We start from the raw sequence: 18821 nt of genomic DNA on the forward strand, positions 1-18821 counted from the left end.
CTGCATCGCTGTAATGTACTGCTCCGTTACTGTGAGTCCCCCCCCCTCCCTCCCTCCCTCTTTCCGTGCCACACCCCCATATACCTCCACCCCCCCTTTTTCTTTTCTCCGTGCTGTTATGGTTGTATTGTTCTTTATTATAACAAATAGCAATAAAAGGACCAATAATACAAATTAAAACTGTATTTCCTTTGAGAACTTGTTTTGCTGTTTTCCAGATAATTGAATAATGTATTCACTCAACAGCCGTCATTTTCTATTTCTGTTTTACTATTGTATTTCAAGTCTCATTTCCATGTCTGGCAACCAAGTGAGAATTCCCAATTGAACTAGCTCAGCATCTTAGATCTTCTCGGTTTATCTCTTTTCCAGGACTACATTTCTGGTGGGGGCAAGGGGGAGGGGGGGGGAAGGGGAGGGGGGGGGAGGAGTAACCAGCCCTCACAAGAAGGGAAATGAATAAGGGAGTAAAATGAGCAAAGAGATTGCCCTGGTTCAAAACATGTAATTTAGAGTGGTCTTGTAGCTAGCCCACAATGCTATATATTTTTTTAAAGGTTGAAAAATCTCTTGGCTTGCCACCTATCTTTTAGTTAAGATTGAGCTGGGAGAAAAGCAGCCAATTGGTTTGTTTGCTGGACCTAGAAATGGATAGTAGCTTTCTGCACAACAAGAAACTGCCAAAACAAACCAAACTAAGCAGAGGCTTTTTCAAACTAGCTTGGTTCCGGAAAGGATCTCTATAGCCACTGTGGGTCTCTTATGAGTAGTCCCAAAGCTCTAATTGGGTAAAGGTATTCCCAAGAAGGTTTGATACGTTCTAGTGTGTTTGTTATCTTGTTACTTTTTGATATTGTGATGCTGTGCCTGCTTTGTTCATCCACTTTGCACCTAAACAACGCCAGTTGCCTTCGACAGAAAAACATCCAGCATGCCCGGCCTCTTCTCAAACTCTGCTATGCAAGCAGCCAATGCAGACATTTTTGTTCCAAAATCCAAGAGTTGTTGCCCAAATCAGCTGCAATGTTTATGCTGCTGATCTCATCCGGGATCATGGCATTGCCTTGATTTCATTTGAATGTTGAGAAAACTTTGTTGCTGGGTTATTCAGATTGGTTGGTGCTCACAAGTCGCACTTCCAGGATTCAGTGATGTCTGGTCAGTGTATATTGATAGACAGCTGGGTAAAGAGATCTGGGACCCCATCCAAATCTTTCCTGATCGGAGCATGTAAAATCTGGATCATTTGAATCAACAGTCTGGGCTGCGCCCGGTCACTATTAGCTTTTTTGTTCCTTTTGAGAATGGTAGGAGGTCTCAACATATCCTCTTTCTTTAATGTGCGTGACTGTGGACTTCACTTGCCTTTCTTACCATGGCATGCCAAGCAGCAACAGAATGGGGGATGACGGCCTTAAAACTTGGTAGAGTTCACCCACATCACTGTAGGATTATTTGTCTGATTGTTTGCATCTATGTGGTTTCTTTAGTGGCCTCATTCCAGAGTTCCTGCTTGTATATATTAATGGTTCTAATGGTTACCACCTGAGAACGCTCTAAGCTGTGCCAATGTGTTTGACAAGACAGCGGATGGTTAGGGGAAACATTAGGAGAGAGGGCATCTAGTTTGCCTCCCATTGAATCAGTCAAGTTAATACTACAGCTAAAACTAGAATGTAACAGCAGATTTCAATATACTATTTGAAGTTATTGTTCTGGAATATTTTATAGAAGAAAAACTGGTCCTGTATCAAACAGCTGTTTTGTACCCTGCTGAGAAATCCCAACTGTTAATTTCTTTTTTGTGTTCAAAGGTTTTTTATTTGGAGCTGCAAGAAATACAACAGTACAAAAGACCAGTTCAAGAACTTACGTACATTGCTATAATGAAATCATATCAAAAGGAATTATAAACTTTGCTACTGGTTACGTAAATTGCATTCTGTAATACAGGCAAGTCCAGAAAAAAACATAAGTCCAGAAAAAAACAAAGGGTCCACACATATTGTCTAATAGGCAGATGTAGACGAGTTGCGTCCAAAGTTACACGATGACTTGTTTAGCATGACCATTATCACATGACATGACCTGAGGAGAAAAGAACACCAACATTGGGTAGCAGAGGCATCATGAGCTAAGCATTTGTGTAGATCTACCCTGTATACAAAGGAAGGATGCACGTGACAGCTATGCAGAAAAGCGCTCTGAGTTCCATGTGCTCAGATTCATGGAGGTTTGAATGCGTCAAAGTGGTCATCTAGTGCGGACCAGAGTTTCCTGAGCGGCGGCCTCCATGGGGTGGAAGTTAAGGATATGTTATCCGCACCTTTTAAGTGGGAGACCCAATTTAGCCAGTGGGGAAAGGAAGCTTTGTTCGTGCTTTTCCAGTTATTAAGTATGATTTGACCCCAGCCGTCAGCAGCAGGTCCAGTAGGGCTTTGTCATCATAGAGTGTGACGGCTTTGGCAAAACCTAGAACAAGCGTTGAAAATTCCCTTGGTAAGGTGATATGGAGTACTGTGTGTATGAAACCAAAGATCCTGTCCCAATAGGAGGTAACACAGGGGCATTTGAAGATTAGATGTTCCAGATCTCCTCCCACATTCGTACAATTCCAACATGTGTCGTCTGGTTTGATTTTGTGAAGGAACAACCTCCTGGGAGTCCAGAAGGCCTTATGAAGCAGCCAGAACTTGGTCTGTGAGAGTGTAGGGCTAATTTTGTGGCGGGTGGTGGATTCCCAAGTGCTGGCCCAGATAGTGTCCGAGTTAGGTGTGGAGGAGAATGAGTCCCAGTACTGTTGGAGAGGTGCATTTAGGGTGGACGATTGTGGCCGCATTAGTTTGTACAGTCTAGAGACTTGGTGCCCCAATTTGTTAAGTGAGGTGAATAGACCTGGGAGGGAGGGGGGGGGGCAGCCGTCAGGTTAGCCTCCGCTAGTGCTACTTTAATGTGTAAGAAGTTATAGAATTCAACGTTATGGAGTTGGAACTTATCCTGAATTTCTTTGAAGGTTAGTGGAAGCGAGTTCTCGACGAGTTGGTGTGGGAATAAGATACCGCTGTCTATCCAGGTGGGGTAGTTTAGAGGCTTCCCTTTGTATACAATTGTGGGATTATGCCATAAAGACTCCCAAGAGGAGAGACGGAATTGATGCGGGAGGCATTTACTGACCGTTAGCAGAGCCAATTTAGTATTTTTGAAGATGGGCCCCGGACCTAGGCTGGGACGGAGTTTGGCGGTGAGTAGGGCGCAGGGGTTAAGACCCTCAAGAATAGCCTTTTCCACAGAGAGCCACACTGGGGTGTAGTCAGATTGGGAGGATATCCAATGCAACCCTTGTTTCGCTAAGAAGGCGATCTGGTAAGTTTTGTAATCCGCCAGATGTGCCAATGTCCTAATTTCTTGTCTAGTCAAAGTTTTTTCAGACTGATTCTGGCTTTTTTGCCCTGCCAGAGAAATGCCGAGATGACTTTGTCCAATTTGGAGTGGAATACATTGGAAAGGAAGAGTGGGAGCATCGTGACAAGGTAGTTAACCAGGGGGGATATCATCATTTTTATAGTTTCAACACGGCCCCACCAGGTGATGAAGCGGGGTGACCATCCGTCCAACTGACTTTTGATTTTGTCTAGGGTTTTGTTCTCGTTGGGTTTAAGGGTACTCAAAAGCTCATCAGTGAATTCGATCCCCAAGTATTTAATCACTCCTGTTTGCCAGAATAGGCCCGAATTGCCCAGCACTTCTCTCGAAGTGTGGATATTAAGAGGTTTTACTTCGGACTTATCTCTGTTTAATTTGTACCCGGAGAGGGAGGAGTATTTATCTATTGAGGACATTAGCGCGGCAATGGAGTTGGCAGGGTTTTCGGTCGCTATCAGGAGGTCGGCCGCGTATGCTGCTAATTTGATGCGTGAGTTCCCAAAGGAGATACCCTCAATGTCCCTGTAATTTTGATATCTGTAAGGAGTGGTTCAAGGGCTAAAAGAAAGAGCTGGTGATAGAGGGCAGCCCTGTCTGGTCCCCTGTTACAGATGGAAGGGATCCGAGAGGGAGCCGTTAATAGCTATCCTGGCAGAAGGGGCAGAGTAGAGGGCCATCACCATCTTGATAAATGGGTCGCCAAGGTTGAAAGAGAGCATGCATTGGCGTAGAAAAGACCACGAGACCTTGTCAAAGGCCTTTTCTGCATCTAAGGTTATCGCCACCATTGGTACAGAAGTGGATTTTGCCTTTTCTATAATATGACACAATAATCTAGTGTTGTCGTTAGACATCCGGTTTTTTAGGAAGCCAACCTGCGAGGGGCTAATTAATTTGTGAAGGATGGTATTTAGTCTGGTCGCCAATATTTTAGCATATATCTTACAATCTATATTTATCAGGGATATTGGACGGTAATCACCATCATGCTGAGCCTCCCAGGTCATACATAGGACTCCAGTTTGCTCCCATCTGCATTTGAGGGCAGGCTCAGTGAGGCAAACCCCTCTGATTTTAAAAGCCTCCTTTAGAGAAGATCCGACTTGAGCCAGCTAAAATCTTTGTGGACCGATACCAACAGATGGGAGAAAATCACAATTGTTACTTATAACTGAGACAACAGGTCTTGCAGAGCTTGGGAGTACAAAAGGGGGTGGTAATGGACGGAGCATCTGAACCAATCAAACACTCACCCCCAGTCAACAGATCTGGGTTTAATCCATCACCGCTCTTTAGCCCACCCTGCCACCCCAGTTCAGACATGGCTATATGCAAATCAGTCTGACCCTGTGCCTCATGGGAACAGTCCAGCCCGAACTACCAAGTCATGCCTTCCCTGGACCGGAAACAAACTTCAGAGGACCGGTTTCTGGCATTCCAGCAGTCTTCAGCCCGGCTTGCTTGAATCCAGTGGCAAAGTGAGCAAGGGACTCACGTCTGAGCATACACTGCCACACTTATGGTGGCCAAAAGCGGTACAAAAGGGGGTGGTAATGGACGGAGCATCTGAACCAATCAAACTCTCACACCCAGTCAAAAGAGCTGGGTTTAATCCATCTCCGTTCTTTAGCCCACTCTGCCACCCCAGTTCAGACATGGCTATATGCAAATCAGTCTGACCCAGTGCCTCATGGGAACAGTCCAGCCCGAACTGCCAAGCCTTGCCTTCCCTGGACCGGAAACAAGCTTCCGAGAACCGGTTTCTGGCATTCCAGCAGTCTTCAGCCCGGCTTGCTTGAATCCAGTGGCAAAGTGAGCAAGGGACTCACGTCTGTGGTGTTGTAGAGAGCACAGTCACCGGTTAACAAGGATTGGTTTTGGCCATGGTGAAATTATGCAAGGCAAATTCCAAATTGTGCCTGAAAACCTATCAAATATGTAAAGTAAAATAAAATAGTGTAGAAGTCTGTTGGGTTGAGGATTTGCAAAGTGGTATTACACAAGTAAAGGCATCAATTTGTCTAGCAGCTTGGTTTACAGAATATAATCTAAGATTAAACAAGCATTGGCAAAACCAATCTGTTTCGCCTATGCCAGATCTATTGGCTTTGTCAATGTTTAAAAAAAAAAAAACATTTTTAATGTTGAACAGTGGTGCGAGCTGCAGTGCTACATAGCTTAAAGTAAAAAAAAAAATACTATATGATCTGGCTAGACTGTGCCATAGTGCTTTTTTTTTTTTTAACTTAAAGCTATGCAAGTATAAAGCTAAACATTTTGTTTTCCCTATACTTAAAATGCAGTTTATATTCTTGATCAAATGCCCAATGCAGATGCCAGCGCGTCAAAGTGTAGCTAGCTGAAACATTCAGCATGGAGAGGCTGCGGCGTTCAACCTGAGCTGATTACTTTGGAACTGGGGAAATCAGGTTTGAGTCTCTGAGCAGTCTCAACATCCTGTGATTCTGGGCAAATCACTTAATCTGCCTGTCCATTTTGAAAATTAATGTGTCCTTGATTAATGTAACTAGCGTTCAAGTAAAGGGCCCCAAGTCCTTACAACCGTCTTTGAGACTGTAAGTGTACCATTCTGTAGTTAATTACATATAAAGGTTTAAAGCACCACTGTGTCCTAACCACAGTTGGGAGTCACTCGATAACGAGTGGGAAGTTTTGTACGGCCAATAATTCAGAAGAATAGAAGATGCTTGAAATAGCGTGCTGGTTAAGGAACAAATGTTGACAAATTTACACCGCAACATAGTCTGCAGCCATTTTGGGAGGAAAGTGGTAAGGAAAGATTTCTTGTTATAGGGTCACAAGAAAGTGCATCCACTAACAAACAGCCTAGTAGTGTTCTACAATGAGTAACACCTTGCTTTTTAAAAAAGTAAAAGAGTGGGATTCATATTAATGGCCAAGAATAAACATTTAGTGGTGCACCATCCTATGCCAGGGCAGAGGTGCCGTGGACATTAGACTTGTGCAAGCAGGAAAAGATGTTACCAAGTTTATTATAGTGCTGATTATTTTTGCAAGCGGCTGAATTGGGCATTGGAGAAGATGTGACTGAAAATATGGTGAGGTTTTCCCAGACAATGGTGCTCTGCACACAGGAAGTGTTTGCAGTTTTGGTGAGGACTATAGAGTAAATGAAGGTGTCCCGATTGGTCTAAAAAATGAGCTGTATGAAGCTCTATTCAACATCTGAGAATTAAAGGAATAGTGGAAATGTTTAATATGGTTGTTAATGGGAACAAACTGAAAGTACTGAAACTTCCTCCTCGCGCACAGCGCTATGAATAATGTTAGTACAATGTCCTCACCTTTGTTTTAATGTGGGGAAGAGTTCCGCCTACATTAGAAAATAAAGTTGGGGGTTAATGAAACTATAGAAAAATTGAGGTTGCAAGAGATTAAGACTAGTATGGAACCAAGCACAACAGTAAGTATACATGGAGACTGACCTGCCAGCATTGGTACAAGTCTGGGGTTTGTGCTTAATGGGTAGCTTAAGAGGAGTCAAAATATAGAGCTCTTGCTCTTCCAGTGTAACAGAACTTCCACTGTTTTCCATTTGAGGACACTTTTTGTAAGCTTCTAGTACTTTTCTACGTGCTTTCTACTATCAATCTCCATTCTTCAAGACCTATTCCACCAAGAATTCTTTGCTCTTGAAAATCTTCAAAGTGATTATCTGAATGGCTATGTCTTCTGTTGAAGGGGATGCTTAACAGAATACTAATTTCTAGTATTCATAAAAGAATAATTTCAGGGGGAAAAAACACCACCCCTCATTATGCTTGCTAAAGCATTGTGGTCTTTCTCTTGTTGGACACTTATGGTGCATGCTTGCTGTACCACCTACAACTGAAGCAAGTACAGTTTTTTAGCACATCACTAAGGTAGAAAGTAAAACTGTTGCATGAAACTTGATGCTCACAGGGCAGATTCTGAATGGACAACTTGACTATTTCCTTACAGATATTACAGTTATATAATGGGGAAATCTCATTTTGGTAGCTGAAAACCTGAATTCAGATCATGCTTTACATTTAACTTTTGGTTGCTCTTTCTTTGGATCGAAGCATTTTGAAATCAAATTTGCCTTTAAATGTTTATCATGAACACATTGGGTATTTGAGAATACTTGTTTGTTTTTAATGACTCCATTCACAGCAAATCATCACTTACCTTTTGTGACATACAAATAGAAGAAATCGCAGTAAAGTATAGTTTGCACCACACCAGCGACTATTGCAATGAGGTCAAAGAATCCCTCAAAGGAATAACGCCAAATCCAGTTGATCAGGTACAAGGCACGGTACAGGCCGAGGAAGAATAGATAGTGAGTTGTGATTGTCTCAGCTTCCCCGGTTTTGCTGATCATGAAGAGCTGTGGAAGGATGGCCACAGATTCCAGGTAGATTGAAAAAGTCCACAGGATCTAACCAACAAAAAATGGACAAATTAAAACATACTCCTGTCCTCCAACATCTCGGACCACGTAAGATGGACACAACTGCATATTTCAACTAAGACTTTGATTTTCATCCTCAAAAAACATTATATACAGACTTCTTCATTAATACCAAAACTAAACTTCATTTTATTGGAGATAAAGCCTCCCTATAGCATGTTTGACAAAATGTTTTTATTGAACAACTTAGGTTACAAACTACACATGCTGTGCGTGAAAAAAAGGTATGCATTCCAACTTCATGCATCTGCATGTTTCACAATTCATGTATCAGTTTTGAGCGCAGTGGGTTTGGATTGTTAGCAACAAATTCTTAACAACATTCACGGCTTTGAAGTTATGCTACAGTTCCAATGAACTCCACAAGAATGCAGTTCTTAAATAAAATGGATAAATATAACATGTTTAAAAGAGCCAATTATTCTGGTATTTCTTTAAAACTTTTTTTATGCAGTATGTGGGTGCATTAAAACGTAAAGACTTCACTAGCCAATTGACCGGGAGTTGCCTTCTGCATAGTGGTGAATTCCAAGCAGCTTATTGGTCCTGTTGGAGCAGAGTGACAAAAGCAAGAAAAGCCTTGCAGAACTAACCTCTAGTGGAGCAAAATCATGATTGACGAGGAAAGATAATCCACCAACGGGGACCACCAGAAACTCCACCCGGAAGGTATCATGGTTTCCATCATAGGTAGCCTTGAATTTCATGTATATTAGGTACACAGTAGCATAGGAGCAGCCAATGTAGATGACCTAAGAAAACAAAAAGAACATAAGGTGTGAGCATGCATCACAAAACAGGTTTTCATCACGTGCAACTAAGGTGAAAAGTCAAGAGAGAAAATTAAAAATTTAAACCTGGACAAAATTTCATGACAAGTTAAAGAAACAACCTTTTCCCTTTAAAACTCCTCATTAAAAATATTCCCCTTTCCTCTTCAACGGCAAAGGATAGTCTTTTGTCAAAGATAAGACTACTGGCCCTACACATGCCTTTCAACAGTTTATAGGCCGGTATATCTGTGAAACGAGTCACTGAGTCAAGAGGGAATTTTGTGTTCCTTTGTTAACTTGTAAGAATGCGTCTTTAGTGAAAAAAGTGCGCAAACTAAATTCTACATAAAAGCTTCCAAAACACACATTTATTTGGTTGCTTTGCACAAGTGGAGCATTAAAAGTAGGCAACAGAACAGATTTTCCAGTAATTGTGGAAGCATATTAAGGGCCCGATTACGATCTAGTTAGGAAAGCCTTCCGGACGAGTCAGTTCCGGAAAGCTTTCCGTATGAATCGCACTCCGGAAGTCCCACTGACCGATTAGGATGTGTCCGTATGTTTAAGGACTCGGTTCGGTAGGACTCCCATTGAATTCCAAGGGAGCCTGTGTACCCAATGTGAACAGAGGCTCCCATTGAAACAAGCATTTCCAATGCAAAAGGTCTTGCATTTGTGAGAGTTTAAGCTATTGGCATTAAGCTATTGGCATTTTATATGACAATGCCTTTTATTTATCGGTTTTGATCATTAACGGATGAATACAAGTTATTGCCTTTTGCAACTCCAATAGCTCAAACTCTTTGAAATGCCAGACCTATTTCACTTCCAAGAAGCGGCCGCAACTGGCCGCTGCTTGGAAAATGAAAGCGGGCATGGCACGCTGAATGTTGCAGGAAAGCATGTTTTGTCTGCAGTAGGAGAAAATAGTGCCCACAGACATACATAAGACATATCGTGTAACAACAGAAGTAAAAGGGCCAGTCCTCATGGGAGTTTACAAATGAAGACAAGGCGGTACTAAGGAGGGACTAAGAAGACCATTAACGATTCGGAAGCGAGCATTTACAAATGACAATGACACAAGCCAATAAAAAATGTGGGCAATACTTCCAGTCCATACTCGAATACAGCATGCCTCGCAGAGCATCCTATGAGCTGCCCAGGCTCGACCTAAAAAGCACATTATAGAAATAGCATCATTCAACAACACAGACTAGGAGACGTGCCCACGGTCCAATTGAGGAACTGTAGAACCCATTGTCGAAAGCTAAAAAAAAAAAAAGCAGAGAACCGTATTCATCTTTTGTTTACTTATGAATGAATCGAGTTTAGAGAGTGTGATTAGTGACCCCTAGAAAAATCTCAGTGAAAGGACCCACGTACTCTATAGCAAAATTAAAATAGAGGAGAAGCTAAAAACAACCAAGTTTTCAGTCCACGGTTGGATAACCATCAAGTGTGGATGGCATTTTAGTTTAGCTGTCAAGAATTTTCACTGCGCTATGAGACGCAATCAGACAGTTTCTGCAAACATTGGGATTCTATTGCAAATAAATACATTTTATTTATTAGCTATTGATAAATGCTCCTCTGGCACTGCTCTATTTTTCCCCTATTTGTCCAGTCCCTTCCAAATGTTACATTTTTGCTCTTTGCATAGAGGCAATACTTTCAACTGCCCAATGTGTTGATATTTTATTCTAATGGTTACAGTGAAGCCAGAGTTCCACATTCCAGACACTAGAGTATGGCTATAGTGAAATAACCATTGGAATGAAAAAATGTGTGTCCAAGTTGTATTATGATGGAGCTCAACCAAATGATACCGTGCTCCCAAGGGGTGTTATATGATTGATCAGATAGTCAATCAATACTATAAAACTAGTATCTGGGAGCAGTTTACAGTAATGTAGAACAGTGTCTTGATAATTGAAAAACAAATCAAACTGTTCCTTGAAGGAACTCTCCCTGCTATTCATAAAGAAAAAAATAGCAGCGCCTACCAGCCTGCACACACACCTGGAGTACCACTGGGAGCACTGGTTTGCTTGTGGCTGTAGTGTAATGTATTTGAAATGTATTTACATCTCGTGCTTGGTTTGTATTGGTATCGCATGCGCTAGCGCATGCAGAGAATGTATTCCTTTAAATGTAAGGAGCCTTCAGATGCCAGGGGTCCGTTGTGTATCTTCAGTTGCTTGTCGGACTCCTGGCTGATGAGGAGCTCCGCTTGTGATTGGAAACCTTTGGAATAAACGTCTTTTATCTACACCTGATTCTTGGATTTAATAAGACTTGCAGTCTTCTACAGTGGCTCTCCTCACAAATGTCCTTCTACCGGTGGATAACTATTCCACTGTGGAATCCATCTTCGCTCCACCATAGAGCTTCACAACTTAAACAAGAAAGCTAATAAGATCATACAACATTACATTAGCAAAAAGCAGTGATCAGGCATGCATAACTATGAAACTTCATGTCTGGCAAACCCAGACCTGCAAACACCATCTGCTGTAGAAAAGCCACAAAGAAAAGCAACAAGAAGCTCTGGTGGCGGCATCAAGTTCAGACTCCATGCTGACTCATTGCTGAGGCTCTGACCTCATAGGACCTTTAAAAATGACCTAGCTAACATGCATATATTAGGGTCTGAAAGAACCTTACATGGAGTTTTATCAAGGGAAATATCGGACTCCCCAGAAAGGGGATGGTAACTCCCTCTTGCCTGATAACCAATGAAATATGCTCTTCAACATGTCAAGTTCATTGATGTAATCATAGCACAAGTTTTGTAGAAGGTAAACATGAAACCCGGAAGTTAATCTATGCGCTGCTCACAGGCCACAGTGATATGTGGCTCCTAGACACGTGGAGAGCCGAGATTAACTTGTTTTCAGAATTTATTGTAAGGTCTGACAATTACTTTTAGGAGTTGTGTTAAAAAAAAAGATTTGCATGTTTTATGTAAATGGGTGCAAAAAAGAAGCTAAAGTCAATATTGGCTTCCGTTTCTTTGACAGAATATAAAAGTCACTCACCCTAGTGAGGGCGCTTCTGCACTGGATAGCTGAAGCAGCAGAAAGTAAATCAAACGAGCAGTGATTGGCAGAGTCAGGTCTCCGAGCAGTGGAACAGACTGCGGACCAACTGCCACTCACAAAGCTTTAGGCGCCTTGCTTGCAACCCTAATGGAAATCTACTTAGCGGCCATGTGTGCCTGGCATAAAGGACACACCTGCCGCACTCACTGGCACACCACACATGACATGGCGGCTGCAAAACAGCAAACATTGGCCGACGTGATTGGAGTGGACCGATGCAGTGCAGGCTTCGCAAAGAGGCTTGATTGTAGAGAATTTAAAACACTTGGCAACATTATTGTGTTTGAAATTTCTTGATGCAACAACAGATCACCAATGTATGCACAAACATATTCCAACAAGCATTTTCAATGGAATAAGTCTCGCTTTTTGGAGCGTTTAAGCGATTGGCATTGTAAATGACGATGCCTTTTAATTATGTGTTTTAAACCAAACACATATATAAAAGGCAGTGTTATTTTTAATGGCAATCGCTCAAACTCTTGCAAATGTGAGCGTTTTAATGTTGGCCACGCCCATTTATTTAGACGCTGCTCACGGTATTCAGGTTACAGTGAGCAGAGTCAAAACAAAGGGGCACGGACAATACTAAAGAAAGTGAAAGTTCATATGGTGTGCTTCCACACTAAGTAAAAATACATTAATTAACACCATCGCTGCTAGTGATATTTTGCTCCTGTGCTGGAATTTTCAAAAGTCCATTGTGTATGACGAGCTGGGCTCGTCATCAGCCTGGTAGGAGGCTACTTCATGACGAGCCCAGCTCGTCATGAGCCTGGAAGGGGTTAAGAAACGTTGAGCGTGGCTGCTGAAGTGAAAGCGGGCAGCGCTATTAATAAAATAAATAAGTGCAGTCGCTAATATGAAAGCGGCTGCCTGGAATATATTGAATTAAATAAGTGTGGCAGCTAAACTGAAAGCGGACAACGCAGTAAATTAAATAAGTGAATAAGTGCGGCTGCTATAGTTGAAACGAACCGCGTAGTAAATTAAATAAATACAGTAGTAGACCTGCTGCTATGTAGTGTGTGGAATAGGGGAAGAGCATTAAGAAAAATAGTGCTAACCAACTTATAAAGCAGAGCATGTAACACCACCCGTAAAAGGTCCAGTCCTTATGGGCGCTAACTAAAGGAGACAAGGCGGTACCAAGGGGGGATTAACAAGCCTCTTAATGAATCAGAAGCCAGCGTTCACGAAGGACAATGGCACAAGGCAATTCAAAATTTGCGCGGAGAGTGAACAAGGCTTCCATTGCCTACCCTAATACAGAATGCCTTGCAGAGCATGCAGCGCATATACGCTGCCACTAAGCTCGACCTAAAAAGGGGTGGCTGGGGAAAAGCGTGCACCCTGTGGCAGGCACTCCACAGTGCCCGTCACACTGAGCATGCATGGAAAGGGGGGATCCATGGGTACCCCCCGCAACTGATTCAGAGGGCCCAGGGTGAAGAGGGGCCTGTGACGGGTCAGATTCTCACAACCGTTTTGTCTCAGCAAAAATGAGTCCGTACGGCTGTCTAAATCAATCATCGTACTCGCTCGTTCGGAAACTGGCCCCATTGAGCTGCACGATTCGGCTCCGAACGAGTCGGACTGCCTGAAATGTGTTTGGAACTGACTTGATCAGCGAGGACGGCTTCCTTGCATCGTACTTGGTCATCCGGAAAGGTGGACAATTCGGTTGGAAACATAGGCTACGAATTAGATTAGCTTAATCCGGATCCGGTTTGGAGCCTTTCCTAACGACATCGAATTGGTTCCCAAGTAGGGAAGTGTAAAACTGGCCAGGGAAATACAGAAATACTCAAACGTGTATGACTGTCGATGGTGGTTGAGGCTTGAGTGATGAGGACCCTAGGAGCAAAAGTCCAATCAAAAGAGGGTTGAAGAAGTTCAAAGCACTTGGGCTATGGCAGCTGCAGAGTGCCTCCCAGGGTGTGTTACTCTTACAACGCAACTATTACAACGTAATGCTGTTACAACGCAGCTATTACATCGCAAATACCATTACAATGCATGCCATTACAACGCATGGCATTACATAGCAGATGCTATTACAACGCATACCTTTACATCGTAAGTATTGGTAAGTATTTCATTTTTTTTAATTTTATTTAATATTTTATAATTGATTTAATTATTATTTATTATAACAAAAATATTTATTTCGTTTTTAAATATTATAAATTAAATATATTAATGTAAGTAATTTTTTAAATAAGTATGAGTATAGGAGTATATGTTTTGGGGTACTGATGTATATGTTTTGGGGTGTTTGGGTATTTTTAGGTTTTAGGGCAGGGTTTGTGTTTTGGGGTACAGGGGTGTTTTTAGGTTTTAGGGCAGGGTTTGGGTTTTGGGGTACAGGGGTGTTTTTAGGTTTTAGGGCAGGGTTTGGGGTACAGGGGTGTTTTTAGGTTTTAGGGCAGGGTTTGGGTTTTGGGGTACAGGGGTGTTTTTAGGTTTTAGGGCAGGGTTTGGGTTTTGGGGTACAGGGGTGTTTTTAGGTTTTAGGGCAGGGTTTGGGTTTTGGGGTACAGGGGTGTTTTTAGGTTTCAGGGCAGGGTTTGGGTTTTGGGGTACAGGGGTGTTTTTAGGTTTTAGGGCAGGGTTTGGGTTTTGGGGTACAGGGGTGTTTTTAGGTTTTAGGGCAGGGTTTGGGTTTTGGGGTACAGGGGTGTTTTTAGGTTTTAGGGCAGGGTTTGGGTTTTGGGGTACAGGGGTATTGTAGGGTTCAGGGGTAGGTTTGTGTTTTGGGATAATTAAATAATATTTAGCATTTTTAAATTAATTAAAATATATTTAATAAATTACATTAATTTTATTTCATTAATTACATTTTTAAATTAAATTAATTATATTAATTAAATGATTTCAATTAATTTAATTTAATTTCAATTTAAATATGTTAATTAAATTAATTTCTTTATTTAAATTAAAATAAATTATTTCCTTTTTTATTAAAATTACATTTATTTAATAGATATTTTTTTATTACATTAAATTAATGGCTATTTTAAAATGTATTTTAATTAAATTGATTAAATTAAAATTAAAATAATTTATTAACATTTTTTAAAAAAGGTATACTTACCTATACTTACGATGTAATGCCATGCGTTGTAATAGCATCGCGATGTAATGCCATGCATTGTAATGACATGCATTGTAATGGTATTTGCGATGTAATAGCTGCGTTGTAACGGAATGCGTTGTAACACAACGCGTTGTACAGACACCAATCCGCCTCCCAGACATGTGCATTGCAGACCTGTAATTTTGATTGCCATTCAAGCTCTCGAACTGCTCGCTTGGAGATATTGCAGGTGAAGATCATCTGGCATAATAAAGGCCAACTGGTCAATAGGCTTTATGCACAGTAGATTGAGGGCAATCTCATGTTTAACCAATTACCACTAATGGAATTCAGGAGGGTATATTATATACTCAGATTCTGCGAGTCCAAGTCCCAACCATGTTCTTGACTGCTCGCCATTTGAGTCTTGTGTAAACATAGGTGCAGGCAGTAATCCAACAAACAGGCCCAGTCCCAAAGTTATTAGACACGTAAATGCCAAATATCACACTAGAACAATATTTCACAGTTTCCTGGCCACTTGTCGAGTAAACAAACAAAATACAGCTTGCAGTGGATAACAATAAGGCAACAACAAAGTAGAAAGACTAAAAATAGTCTCCTGATTCGATTATAGGCATGGCCACGTGAATTATGCAGCATAGGAGCACCAAATTATGTGGCAGGGTTGACTAAATTATGCAGGAGAAGGCAAATTATGCAGCACATTTTGTGATAATATTACTTCATTATTTTGTATATTTTCTTTCTTTACACATGGTAAAACTGTCTGGGAAAAGATTTTGCCACATTAGTCCCAGTTTAACAACCAAATACAGAAAGAGGCATCTGAAAGATGACGAGTTGACCATTGCAAAGGGCATTCCACCACAGGCGAACACATTGCACCGTTTATAGTGACTGGATCCATTTGAACAAGAAAGATTTTTCTTTTTTAAATCTGTAGATTATGCAGCAGGTGATGGAACATTGCAGTAAATCCATAATTATGGTTATAAACAAGCCCACAATAGGTCTTAGGCATTACATAAAAAGCTGGCATTAAGCACAATGAAGGTAGTAAGTGGAATTCAATGACACAGAAAAGACTATCAAAAAGTTACAATAGCACCTGAAAAGGCCTTGCATCCAGTGACACATAAAAAGCTAACAGGTTGGATCCAATGCCTCAAACAGTTCATAAATCAGTAAACCACTTTCACACAGAACGGCTGTTGCATTCTTCCAATATACCAAGGGTTACAAACTACAGTATGAAGGTAATCATTTTTAACACATCACGGTCAATAAGACTTGTAATATATCCAAACAAATCTTTTTTCCACTGCCAATTCTGTGCCCGCTCTAATCTGATCCCGCTCACTTATTATTTTACCCTCTTTCTAATTGGCCCATCCATTAGAGGAACTTTTTGTTTTTGAAAGGTCTATGGCAGTGTTATTATGAACGTAATGAAACTGCAGAACTTTGCGAGTGTTCTAACCCAGCTGATCTTAACCATTTTACTTCCGAGGGCCCCCACTGAATCACTACTGGAATCCAGGGACCCCCCACCGAGTCATTATTGGAAGTCGCAGAGCTCCTGCCTAAGCAATTTCTATGATTTGAACCTCAGAATCATACACCAAAATATATAAATAAGTATACACCAAACAAATACACAAATATTGAAAAATCATGTTTAATTCAGAAAAAATGCAACTTTTCAATTTTGCTTCATTTGTTTGTACACTTTATTAATTTAAATAGTATTTTTAGTAAAACATTCACAGACCCCATGAGCAGGCCTCGCAGACCCACTAGGGTCCTTGAATCACAGGTAGATAACCACTGTTCTACGCTCTAACTTTAAAACAATCTTTTGAAGGTTACTGGGTCTCCTCCAAAAGAGGACACTACATACCCCTCTCATGCATCTAAATAATTCTTATATTGAATATTCAGTTTGCATATATTTATAGTCCCACTCATCCTATGCCTTTATGGGTGGTTCAAAAAAGGACACATTTAAATTACTAAATTGACTCTGGAAAATAAGAGACTCCACTCATTTCAGGATATTGGTGCCTCTGGATATTCTACAGAACTGTTAAACTAAACACCAAAAGACATAAGGTGAATAAAAAAAATAAAACACTTGATGAATGAAAAGCCAGGATCTTGGGGAGACTTCAAGTAAATCCTATCAGTTTGAAAAGTCACTAAACATCCAGGATAGGCATCTACAATTCATTGATAACATGCATACGAAGATACTGGTATGTAGGCTCTTGAAGGTTTTATTGCTAGGAGCAACAGCCAGTTGGCAATAGTTTAACACTTGGAAAACTACAGAACTTTTATGTAACATAGTCCCAAAACACCAGATGTATCAGGACGTCTGATGCTATTCCTAACTAACCTCTTTTGACCCAAATGCTGCATAATACCCCAAACTACAAACACACTCATGTCATATGCTACCTATAAAGCAGAACTGGAGTCAGATGGAGTAGTATCTGGGTTCATTCAACGGCCTTTCTTTTGTGGGGAAGAAAGTATTGCATGTGAACCATTTAGTGTGGTTCTCTGTTGGCACAGTGTAAAGACTGATTTGCATATGGCTTGGTCTAAACTGGGGTGGCATGGAGAGCAAAAGAACAAATGGATTTAAGCCAGATCTCGAGTGGGGGTGAATTTTTGACTGCTCTGTATTCCGTCCATTATGTGTGTTTTTGCATATGGCTGGGTTCAAACTGGAATGGGCATGGAGAGCAAAGAAACAATTAATTTAGGCCCAGATCTTTGTACTTGGGTAAATGTATGACATTATTCGGGATTCTGTCTATCAATTGTTCTTTTTTGCATGAGTCTGGATGTGTGCCACAATTCCGCCATATCATGAGTAGTATTTTTGGTGAGGCAATGAATGGTGTGCAGATGATTCAGTAAAACTTCTTGATCAGAGCTTGAATGAGCAAGCGGTGAATTCGATTTTTCAGATGTAGAGTAAGGCAACTAACCTGTGGACGAGAACCGGGTGGCAATGACAGTACTAGAAGTGATTTAAATACAGTGTGCAGTTCCCATAAAGACAAGTGTGCTAGCAATGGCCCAAGGAAGTTCACCGGTCAGTGAAATTCCAGTCAGTGTTCAACGCTCCTATAGGGTAAGCCTGTGCGGAGTGTCAAGAGTGCCAGAGATCGAAGTCATTGGTTTCAAAAGGAAGATGGAGTGTGAAGATCTGAGCAGGACTAGTGTTTTGGTGCAATTCCAAAAATGTTATCTGCAATATAAACGTGACTAGGTAATGAAGGTATATTGCTCCCTGTAGTGGATTTGGACTCAATGAGCAAGTTGCTGTGGGAAGGATTTCTTCGGCGTGGGAAGGATTTCTTCGGCGAACCATTCCAAGATGGGGGGCAATATGAAGACAAAATACGAGTGAAGGATACAATCTTGTGCTAAGAACTGTTTAGCACAGGATAAGATGTTAGTAAAACTAGCTTGTGATTCAACTTAAGGTTGTGCAAAGAGAATTTTTTCATAGGAGTCAACGATGCCGTGAGAAAGGCACATTTTATTAGCGGTTTTGTTTTTAATTTGAGTGTGCACCTGTAGTCAATAGCAGCATGTTATAGACGAATGAAAGTGTTGCATGAGTAGGGGTTGTGTTGTGACTTAGCATGCAGATGCTATGGCTTGTGGTTTAGTAAAATGCACTTGGTAAAAGGCATGGGGACTAGTGACAAGGCTCGGAATGTTATGGTCTTTGCGTTGGTCAACAACCAGCTCTAGATGAGATCAAATAGGCAGTCTTCCTAATACATCTGCTCCCTCAAAGCCACTATACAGGAATTAGGCTGGAGAGTGAATAGCACTTGACCTTCAGTCCAACCATAGGCCTGGAGCAGTCTCTTATTAGGATGTTCCACACAGTTATATGTATTACTCTCAGAATG

The 18821-nt window shown here is 41.2% G+C and overlaps 1 protein-coding gene across 1 annotated transcript in view; it reads right to left on the minus strand.

Annotated features, from left to right (window-relative positions):
• KDELR2 (KDEL endoplasmic reticulum protein retention receptor 2) overlaps positions 1 to 18821 on the minus strand; it is a 109374-nt gene that overhangs the window by 14654 nt on the left and 75899 nt on the right. Inside the window, exons 3-4 of the mRNA XM_086940754.1 lie at positions 8497 to 8655; positions 7618 to 7870 (exon numbers count right to left, since the gene is read on the minus strand). Coding sequence (XP_086796880.1) covers positions 7618 to 7870; positions 8497 to 8655 — 412 coding nt within the window. The remainder of the gene's footprint in view (positions 1 to 7617; positions 7871 to 8496; positions 8656 to 18821) is intronic.

This window comes from Lissotriton vulgaris, chromosome 10 (genome assembly GCF_964263255.1).
Source record: "Lissotriton vulgaris chromosome 10, aLisVul1.2, whole genome shotgun sequence".
NCBI lineage: Eukaryota > Metazoa > Chordata > Amphibia > Caudata > Salamandridae > Lissotriton > Lissotriton vulgaris.